This window comes from Lycium ferocissimum, chromosome 7 (assembly GCF_029784015.1).
Source record: "Lycium ferocissimum isolate CSIRO_LF1 chromosome 7, AGI_CSIRO_Lferr_CH_V1, whole genome shotgun sequence".
NCBI lineage: Eukaryota > Viridiplantae > Streptophyta > Magnoliopsida > Solanales > Solanaceae > Lycium > Lycium ferocissimum.
Window position 1 is genome coordinate 64,550,987 of NC_081348.1, and position 10,914 is coordinate 64,561,900.

General features: G+C 35.9%; 2 protein-coding genes across 3 annotated transcripts; one reads left to right on the top strand and one right to left on the bottom strand.

Annotated features, from left to right (window-relative positions):
- The first annotated feature begins 1,241 nt into the window (after positions 1-1,241).
- On the top strand, positions 1,242-5,627 carry LOC132061824 (uncharacterized). Of its 2 annotated transcripts, none has more exons than XM_059454481.1 (2): positions 1,242-1,358; positions 4,814-5,627. In XM_059454481.1, exon 2 carries the CDS (start codon positions 4,838-4,840, stop codon positions 5,396-5,398), a length of 561 nt encoding a protein of 186 aa, XP_059310464.1. In that variant the 5' UTR covers positions 1,242-1,358; positions 4,814-4,837; the 3' UTR covers positions 5,399-5,627. The 2 variants fall into 2 exon arrangements, with proteins under 2 accessions (XP_059310464.1, XP_059310465.1); XM_059454482.1 differs by lacking the exon at positions 1,242-1,358 and adding an exon at positions 1,400-1,719 and having other exon boundaries at positions 1,937-5,627.
- Positions 5,628-7,523: 1,896 nt separating this feature from the next.
- On the bottom strand, positions 7,524-10,689 carry LOC132061825 (zinc finger A20 and AN1 domain-containing stress-associated protein 8-like). The gene is made up of 2 exons (XM_059454483.1): positions 10,534-10,689; positions 7,524-8,407 (listed from the first exon to the last, which is right to left on the bottom strand). The coding sequence occupies exon 2, from the start codon at positions 8,392-8,394 to the stop codon at positions 7,882-7,884; it is 513 nt and encodes a 170-aa protein (XP_059310466.1). The 5' UTR covers positions 8,395-8,407; positions 10,534-10,689; the 3' UTR covers positions 7,524-7,881.
- Between the last annotated feature and the right edge of the window lie 225 nt (positions 10,690-10,914).

Below are 10,914 nucleotides of genomic sequence, written 5' to 3' on the forward strand. Positions count from 1 at the left end.
ACAGGTCGGATGTCCATATATGTTGCGACCTATGCTCGGGGCCGAAGATACGGAACTCTCGGTCGAAGGATTTTGGGATCAAGAGGGTGGTGATCCATCTATTTTACGCATTTTAAATAAATCATTAACAAGTAGGATTAGTATTAGTTATGTAATCTTTTATCGAAAATTTTATTAAAGATTGTGGTGATCCATCTGTTTTACGTATTTTAAATAAATCATTAACAAGTAATATTAGTTATGTAATCTTTTATAGAAAATTATATTAAGGGTTTTCAATCCTAAGCTACGGGTTATGAATCCTAAACTAAGGGTTTTCATTCTAAAATATAAAGATAAGTCAAATAATTAACAATTAGTTAGCATACAATTAGTATAAATAATTAATAAATAAACAAATAACTAACTAATCAAATAATTAACAAGTTATTATCATATATTTAATAAATAAACAATTAAGTAACTAATCAAAAAATTAATAAATTATTATCGTATATTTAACAAATAAACAATTAATTAACTAATGAAACAATTAAGAAATTATTAACAAATAAACAATTGGCTTAACAAAAACAAAATAAATAATTAGCCAGTCTAACAATTGAAATAGCTAGTCTAACAATTAATAAATACTTAAGTCGCTAATCCAACAATTAACAAATACTAAATAAACAAGCAATAAATAATTAACTAATTAACAATAGATAAACAAATTTAAAAAAAAAATGAAAAAATGGGCAGTCCCAACATTGCCGGATTGCCTAAAAACGCAAAAAAAAAAAAAAAAAAAAAAAGCAAAACGGTAATCCACCACGGTTATACAATGACCATGCTTAGTGGTAATAATATATTTAATAATGTAATAGAAAATTCGTAGTGAAATACCTAGATTGAAGCTTTTTTTTGAGTTTTTGAAATGTGTTATATCTTAGTTACATTCCGAAATCCAACCTTAAACTTGTATATCTACACATCAATATACCAAGAATATTGAGTTTTGGATTGAAAAATAACGAAATTAAAGATTTTAAAGGGGTTGGGACCGCTGAAAATGGGGTTTAATGGCGGGTGGGGGAGGGGGACATCGCGATCTGTGGTGGGGAAGATGGAGGGACCGATTTATGGTCCTCCATTCACGCACGAATTTCGTGCGTGAATACTAGTAATGTAGTTTTTTTTTTTTTTTTTGCACTAGTTTGGTTTAACTTTTTTATTTTTTGTGCTACTTAAGTCGCGGATTCCGTTTAAAGGGGTACCGGCATTTGCATTCTTTTTTCTTTTTTCATAGTGAGAGACAAATCAAGGCGGCTTTCCAACTTGTGCAACAAGAAAGTTGATCTCTCATATTCATATAATTGGTTAGCCCTTTTCTTCATTTAATTTATTAATTTTTTTGAACTGTCAATTTGCGTTTGTATCAATTGTCTGCATTAGAGTTTTTGAAAGAATTGGGACAAAGTTGTCTTTCTTAAAGACCCTTTTGTGCTGCGTGATAATGTTTTAGGCAAGCTCCAACATGATTTCCAAGTCATTTTTGCATATTTGTGGATAATCTATATTTGAGGTGTTAATCTAAATGCAGATGGATAATGTCCAAATATTCAGCTATAATGTTCAAATATTCAGCAATGAAATTTTTGATTTTCTTTTTTTTTTTTTTTTCTTTGCCTAAATTAGTGGGCGTTTGGACATAAAAATTGTGAAATTTGGAAAAAAGTAGTACTCCCTCCGTTTCAATTTATATGAACCCATTTGACCTAAAAGACGACATTTAAGAAAGAGGGAAGACTTTTGAAACTTGTGGTTCAAAATAAGCGCTTGAAAATTTGTGTGACAAATCATTCATAAAATGAATTTGTTTCCAAATTAGGAAAGAGGTCATTCATTTTGGCACGGACTAAAAAGGAAATAGGTTCAAACAAATTGAAACAGAGAGAGTATTTGTTTTCAAGTTGAAAATGGTATCTGGAAATTAGAGTTGTTTCTGAATTTTTGTGAGCGAGTTGGAGTGAAAATTGTGAAAACAGCTTTCTGGAGCTTTTCGAATTCGGAAAATTGTAACAATCCTATGTCCAAACGGTTCTCCAGAATAAAATTCCGGGAAAAAGTGAAACAGGCACTTAGTGTATCGCTTAATGGATTATTGTTGGTGTAAGAATTTCGAAGACCCCTCTTACGAGGTCTCTGTTTGAATTTCATGCATGAGTGGGTTCTTGCATCTTGATGGGTTATAGGTAGCTCCATAATCCCTAAATGCATTACTTATGTTATTAAAATGTGGATGGTTCAGTTATAGTTGAGCCTCTTGGAAAAATTGGATCTTCTGTTTCTATGCGAGGATTAGTGATCGCTGCAATGAATCTTGAAGAACCCCTTTATGGGGTTCTGTTGAAATTTGATGTTTGATATTTTTTTCTTGAAATTCAATGGCTTTATAAGTTGCTCCAAAACTGTTGTTTGAAGTTTCATTTACTATTGTAACTTGTATTGGCTTCAGCTATCGTGTTGAAATTATTGGAAAAGTTAGCTTGAATTCATGTTTCTGCAGGTTCATTAGTGATAGGTATGAAGCTCTTGAATAAGTTTTCTCAATTTCTGTTTGAATTTGATCATTGATTTGCGCTCTTGTGATTTTGAGTCTAAGGTAGCTCGAGAACTTTTCTTGGTAATTCAAGTCTTTCGAGCATTGTTGATTTTCCAATCACTTGCATGCTTTAATTTTGAGGTGTGAATCTGGACAGAGATGTTACCCTAGTAAATTATTCAAACCTCTCTCCATGTGTTCTATTATTCAGCTGTTGTTATAAAGTTTCTCAAAGTTCTTCCTGAATTTGGTTTTGTGTTTTGAATATGTAATTTGCAACTTGATTGGTCAATAGGGTAGCTCCAAAAACCTTCTGATGACGCTTTCTCGGTCTGAAATGATTTTGATGGGTTTTAATTATGCTAAGAATGACTAGGGGCTACCATTTAAATATTTATCATTGAGATTGGTCCTGAATTTGGTTTTCTGTGTTAGCGATGTGTGTGATGAAGCTTTTGAAATTGGCATTTGCAACTTGATGCTTCTATATGTAGCTTTTAGGCATTTGAAGGCTCGCCTCTGGGTACTGTGCGATAAGAAAGTGTCGCCAAGGCTTAAAGGTAAGTTCTACAGAGTGGTGGTTAGACCAGCACTTTTGTATGGGGCAGAGGGTTGGCAAGTCAAGAATGCTCACGTTCAGAAGATGAATGTGGTGGAGATGAGGATGCTTAGATGGATGTGTGGGCATACTAGGAGGGATATGATTAAGAATGAAGTTATACGGGGTAAGGTGGGGGCGGCCTCTGTGATGGACAAGATGAGAGAAACGAGGCTAAGATGGTTCGGACATGTGAAGAGGAGGTACGAGGATGCGCCAGTGGGAGGTGTGAGAGGTTAGCTATAGCAGGAGTTAGGAGAGGTAGAGGTAGGCCGAAGAAAAATTGGGGGGAGGTGATTAGACAGGACATGGCATAGCTTCAGTTGACTGAGGACATGACCTTGGATAGGAGGGTGTGGAGGTCAAGGATTAGGATAGATGGTTAGTAGGTAATAAAGTGTTATCGTACTTTTAGTCGTATGATTTAGGGTAGTCGCGTAGTTTCTTTTTCGCTAATGTGTATTGATATATGTTACTACTTTTGTTTTGTACATTTGCTGTTTTGCTGTCCCTTTTTCTTTCCTATGTTTCTGCATCGGTTACATTTCTTTTGAGCCGAGGGTCTATCGGAAACAACCTCTCTATCCCATAAAGGTAGAGGTAAGGTCTGCATACATCTTACCATCCCCAAACCCCATTTGTGGGATTACACTGGGTATGTTGTTGTTGTTGTTTTTTAACATTTCTACATTCTCCATCTTTTTACCCATCTAATTTAGCATTTAAATGTTCAAACATCTTATTAGGCTCTGTTTATCAAACTTAATAGATGGGTCTAACTTGTTTTTGACGTGTCTAATTTGGAGCTCTAAGGTGAAGTCACAAGCTAGTTTTGTGCAAGCATGAGTATAGGTCTATGATGTGTGGCTAAATATCAGAGCTTATAGTATTTGATCATTTATGAAGCAATTTTTTATGGTCTGATTTATATGATCTGTGAGTTTGAAAGATCACCTGAAAAAGAGAACATATTTGAGTGAATTATACATTTATGCTTAAATCATAGTACCTCTTTTAGCCAAGTGAGAAGGCAAGTTGGGTCTTTCTGAGTACTTCTCTAATACTCTAGCTAGAAAGATAAATTTATCTTCTATGTTGTACGAGTGATAATGGATGACCGGGTCCTTTAGAGAACTTACTCTCTTAGCCAAAGACTTGCACGAAGGTTAATGCATTTCCATTTGCAACTTACTACTGGTCATTGTAGTTTCTTTGTGTTTATGGGTTATTTAGAAAATGAACAAAAAGTTGGTAGAAGTTTTGAAAAAGGAAGTGGTACTGCAGGAAGAACGGTGGTGCGTACCTTGTTTTCAGCTGCAGCACAAATGCTTTTCCCGCTAGGTTCTATTTTTTGTGCTCTTAGAAATTAATAGGCAGGAGATTCCGATCTTCAACATTTAAGTGGGAGTTCATGATATATTTTCATAGAACTATACTTCTGTACATATCATTGCTCATGCAAAGGAAGTCAGATGAAAATGCTAGACGCATATATGCTTCTAAATGTAAATGAGATGTGCTCTAGGGTGAAACCTTTTTTAAAGCAAAGTATATTGATAAGTTTGCAGCCGCCACCTCCATCCCGCAACTAGATTTTGAATTTACGTGACTTCTACTGCTCGCTTGTTCAGGTGCCAAAGACCAAGAGAAACAAGATGGTCAGAGCATATTCACAAGAGCATACTTACAGGCACCCATGGGAACGAGTTATTTCTGCATCCTGGCGCAAGTTTGATGATCCTGCGAAAAAACGTGCCCTATCCCACATCCTTGAGGTTGATACGTTGAATCACAAGCTTAACCCCAGCTCAGGGAAGCTTTACACAACTCGTGCCGTCACTATACATGCACCTGGGCCGTGGTTTGTTCGCAAAATCATTGGTCAAAATATCTGCCACTGTGTTGAATCAACTGTTGTCGATGCACGATGTCGGTCAATGCAACTCTCTACTCGTAACATCAGTCTCCAGAATTTTATTGAGGTGGAGGAGAAAATTAGATATGATCCGCACCCTGATAATCCAAATTCATGGACAGTCTGCAAGCAGGAAACTAGTATTAAGATTAAGCCCTTGTCAGCACTGGCTTCTATGGCAGAGAAAATAGAGCAGAGATGCGTGGAGAAGTTCCAGGCAAACAGCGCAAAGGGTAGAGAGGTTATGGAGCGGATGTGCAAGTACCTTGAAGCTGAATCCAGTGGCATTTCAGTGTCATGACCAAGTTCTGACACTGAATCCAGTGGCTTTATGTTAGGCTTCTTCACTGAGTAGCATTTCTGTTTTGCGACCTCCCTTTAAAATGAGAGCGAGTTTTTGGTGAAACATTTGTTGGTTGATGAGTGTGCAAGTTCTTGTGGGAAACACAGGAGGTTGAGGATAAATCCTCTTACCCTTTTTGTAAACTGCATTAGATGTTATAATAACATGGTAATCCCTGTTCTGAGAATGTGATTAAGATGTTAGAATAACATGGTATACTGCAACATTAAAACTAAACTAGTCTTTCTTTTTCCCGGTTATTGAAGAGTTTCAGGCAAACACATGTGATGTGATTAAAAAAATGATCAAGTGACCGATCCTGCACAGCCTTAAGCTTTGCCAATAATAAATTCTTATGTTTTTTGGCCTATGAACTGGAGGCTTAAGAAAATGCCGTTCTTGGTAGATCATAGCGTTGTGTAGACACCCTTTATCAATTGTAGCAGCATGTCTAGAATGCAATTGTGCCAAATGAATCACAGAGGTCGTTCAAGTTCAATCAACTATATACACAACAACAGTAGGAGTTGTATCCGCTAGCCGATTTTACATGTGCTATTTAAGTTTTATCTAGTTTACCTGTAGCCGCTGTTTGTGCTTTTCCTCCTGCATGTTGTTCTGTTTTCTATTTTGTGGCAAGACCAATTATTTCTGGTTCAACAAAAAGTAGGCTTCAGTCATAGAGGTTTTGGAAACATGATTTTGGAACAAAACAATTCGAGAGACTATTCAATTTGGACTGAACTAACATTGTGTATATTCCACATAAGACGATGTCGAATACACTTTGTATGCCGTGATTAAAGCTCATCAACCACCAAGCAGTTTCGTGTCTTTATTACTCGATATTTGGTTCCTCTACGGGGTTGGACTTATGTCAACTTCAACTATGGGTTAACACCGGGCTTGGTAGTTCAAACTTCCGTCTGAAGTTGGGAACTGTCAAACCTAACATTAGACCTAAATATGTGAAGCTTGAACTGCAGAAGCAATATGTCAGGTTTGGCAAGCCCAACTTCAAACATGAATGTCATGTTTGAAGTTCGTAAGCAATTTAAGACCCGAATTTTCAATCGCACTTGACCCACAACTATGCCTCAATCCCCTTAGATGTTTTGTAATTTTCCCAGATGATATAGTTGATTGAACCAGCAATAATCAAAGTTCTGATGGGAGTCAATGCATTAGTGCTGGTTCAATCAACCATATGATCTGGGAAAATTACAAAACATCTAAGATACCTCTTCTTTTTATTCTTTTTTCTTTTTTCAAATCTAAGAGACTTAATTATAACAAAAGGAAGTTCCAACAGGTTCAAAGTCGATATTTTGTACTGCTGCTCAAGATTTCACACTCGACAAGGAACTTCCAAAACAAATAATGGGAATTACAAGTCATACGCTAGCCATAACAATATCAACAATTTGATGTTACCAGTTTAAAACAAAAAACAATATCACCAATTTGCTGTTATATGGACAAAGTTCTCTCCCAAAGAGAGCCTCCTTGGTTCAGTAGCAACAAGACTGTTAGATTACTCCATCGATAACCCTTTTCAGGGCAGAAAATTGCACAAAAACCTCTAACGCACTCAGCAAAATATTAACGCGTCAGTTGGCCTTTGGCATCGAATTATCAGCACATACAGTTGATCCATACGCAAAATTTCAAGAAATCAGACAAGGAAACTAATGATTACTTACCCAGACTGCCTTAATTTTAAAAGCGAAAAGCCAGAGCGATGGAGTGGTGAAGTACCACGAAGAAAGCTCCTGGTCTCCAGTGTTTCTCATCTTTCTCCAGAATTATCAGTCTACTGAATGTGATTCACCAAAATCCAAGAAAGAAACAGAACATACAGCAACAACTGCGAGTTACACTATTCATGGTTCTCTAACTAAGTCCTACCGGAAAACAACCCCAGTCAAACTCATGTGAACTCACAAAACATGATTAGTCCAAAACACATGCCGCCGCTTAAACACTAGCATACTTCAACACCATTATACGGTAAATCTAGATGCAGAAGCAGGTCTTTCAAAAAGAAGAAAACTAACCAATGGGAACAGATGCGAAACACCTATAAAGTATCAAGTTAAAGATAATACACTATGCATTGGAGCAAGTGAAGCCATATAAGAGATTCATGCGAATAATTTACAATGCCAGATTACAATTGCATGGACGTTAGCCATGTGAACCACAGAATGACACATAACAAACCTAATTAAATATTCACCAAACCAGCACATACAAAGACTTGAAACTGGAGTGAACAAACAAATTCTACCTATGACAATAAACAGGAGTTCTTCAGCCTGTAGATGTTTCTTAAATAGACTTGACTCCCATTTAACAAGATATCACATGATAGGTAGCCAATCAGAGGAAGTCCTCTTTGGACTAAAAGTACACATCAAATATGAGAACAATAACCCCTTTTAGATCTTGTCAAGTTTTTCTGCCTTAACAACAGGATTGGCCTTTGCTATAGCATCGCGTGCAGCTGAGCGGTAGTCAAACTGGCAGTCATGTTTGTCTGAGTAGCGGTGTGATCCACAATAAAAGTTACCACAGCGGCATTTGAATCCAGTCAAACCAACCTTTCTCTTGCAAGCGCTGCACCGGTTAGGACCCTCCTTAACCTTCAATTCAGCAGCCTCACCAGAACTTGAAGATGGAGGTGATGAAAAAGCAACAGATTTTGTTTGCAGCAAAGCAGGTTGCACATCCACAGAGCCAACAACAACTGGCCCCTTCTCACTTGTTGACCCATTTACAAGGTTTTCAATTGACGACGCTGCAAGCTTTGATTGTTCCTGTTTCACAATCATGTCCTTGTAACACTTGGAGCACATATTCATGCTTGCAGCACTTCCAAAGAAACCGCAGTTGTTAATGCACAAAATAGGGCCTTCTGGATGGGGTTGGCATCCAGTCTCATTGTGCTCCATATCGTCAACTTTTCTGCAAAAGATTGATTTAGAGAAAAACATTAACAAGAAACTACACCTTAATCTCGATTAGTTGAAGTTGTCTATATGGATCCTTTGAAGTTGTCTATATGTACCCCTATGTCTATTTGCTCTATTTAGATGGATTTCATTACAACACTAAATAATTTGTCTTAAATTCGAGAGTTTCTAAAACTAAAGTTTCTTTATCTCGCATGTACACTAACATATACGAGTTTCTAACTTTAAAAAAAAAAAAAAAAAAAAAAAAAAAAAAAAAAAAACCCCTAATAAACAAACAGTCTAACTTAAGTATAACAACCATAAGTCTTTAATCCAATTGGCTTGTATTGCTCATATAGATCCTTTGCTTCCATCGAGCACTCTTCTTAGCCAACTCGTATCGATTATGAAAAATGTACATCTTTTTAGGTAACTTCCCCCAAGTGATTTTAGGTATACCACGACTCTGTTTATCAACTTCAATCGTCATATTATCACACTTACTCAGTGGTGCATATTAAGGTCTACATATGACATGGAAAAACCATCTCGAATGACCTTATCGCACATTATCCTCTACGCGTATTATTTGCATACTCTGTTGGACATGATCATCTTTAATTTTTTTTTTTTTAATCTTGTCCAATCTTGAATGACTGCAGATCCATCTAAACGTCCACATCTCTACGACATTCATCTAGTGGACATGCTCGGCCTTGGAGACCAAACATTTACACACATATCGATAATGATCTTACAATTGTTCTGTAGGACTTGCTTTTCACTTCACCTTGCTATCCACAACACTGCCAGAGCAATCTTTAATTTCAGCCGTTTCATTTTAATTCTATATGTTACATCTGCATACCATCACTAGAGGACTAAACCTAGATTTGAATTGCCTGCATTTAGGCACCACCATCCCATCTAAACTCACTTCACGGTCAATCTTCAACATTAAGTTAAATTTCCCGCACCTTCCTTTCCAGAGAAAAGAACAATTACAATCTTACCAAAGTCCGGTAACTACACTATGTCTAAAAAAGCTAATTCAAACAAATCCTCACCAAGAAGCTCTTCTTCGCATAACATAAGATCGCTACGTAAAGAGTACATAGTCCTGTGCGACGGATGCAGCCAGCAAAAGAAGAATCTTGCAAACTCAAAAGAAACAGACTACCAAAGTTTTAATAAATCATACAACAATGTTGGTTCTGGATAGTAAACTTGAAACTGGATCAAATTCACAACTATGCTCATGCAAACGAACAGCAGTATCACACCTATACTCAAACTTTCTTTGAGCACCGTCTTTTTAAAAGAGTCAGACTCATCTCACATGTTCAATTTGAAAAAAATATGTTTCAAACTATAAAGTAGAAAGCAGAAAACAACAACTTGGCTTTACTTTCAGAGTTAATATGCCTAATTCTGGCTGTTTGAAGAGCTAATGGTCAAAAACACATCTGAACTATCACTTTTTCGCGAGTTTGACAACCCAACTATCAGTTGTTCCCTTTTCCTACCTCCCTTTTCCTACCTGAACTATCACCATCTATTATGTATTAAAAACATACCTCAACTATCAGTTATAGATGGTGATAGTTCAGGTAGGAAAAGGGAACAACTGATAGTTGAGGTATGAAACTTGCGAAAAAACATAGTTCAGTTGTGTTTTTGATCATTAAATCTTTTTGAAACACAAGCGCAGACAATTTTCAACCCCCACAGCACAAAAACACAACCTAAAATCCAAAAAATCAAAAGGCTACTCATAAAACTTCAGCATCCCAAAAAAAAAAAAAAAAAAAAAATCGTAAAACTTCAATATCCTCAAAGATACGTAATTATTAGGACGAAAACTAATCTATATTTTTCAAAGGCCTTTTCGTGATACCCTTCTTTAATAGAACCACCAAACACAAACGTACACACCATAAATCAAATAATTCTATGCAACAATTCGATAAAACTAAAACATTTAAATCCCCGAAAAATAAAGCTGATCTCAGAACAACAAATAAAGCAACCCCACATCAAGATCAATACAAAAATTACAATAATATAATAAAATAAAATCCAAAACTTGTAAAAAGCTTATAGATCCATAAAAAAAAATAGATCTTTAGAACTGACCGGTGAAGAGATTAAAAGATGGTCAACAGAGAGATTATTTGTTGTGATGAATGAAATTTTGAAAGTTGTTTTCTTTATTTATCTGCCTTTGGGTTTGGACCTTTTTTTTTTATTTATTTATTTTTGCCCTCTTGTTAAAGCTTTGGCTTTAGTTTTGGGTCAAAGGAAAGGAAGTCTTTTTCTTGGCTTATCTGCCAACAAACGTTCTTTACTCATTTGGTGTGTCGTGTTCGATTCCTATTTGTCTTGCCAGAGACGCATCCAGAATTTGAATTTTATAGGTTCAAATTTAAAAATTTTAGCGTTAAACTCATTATATTTTTAAAGTTAGGAATTCATATATATTATTTATTATAATTTTAATAGATTTTTACATATAAA

Excerpts from the sequence above, each read along its gene's own strand:
- LOC132061824 (XM_059454481.1), top strand. The coding sequence starts at position 4,838 with ATGGTCAGAGCATATTCACAAGAGCATACTTACAGGCACCCATGGGAA.
- LOC132061825 (XM_059454483.1), bottom strand. The coding sequence starts at position 8,394 with ATGGAGCACAATGAGACTGGATGCCAACCCCATCCAGAAGGCCCTATT.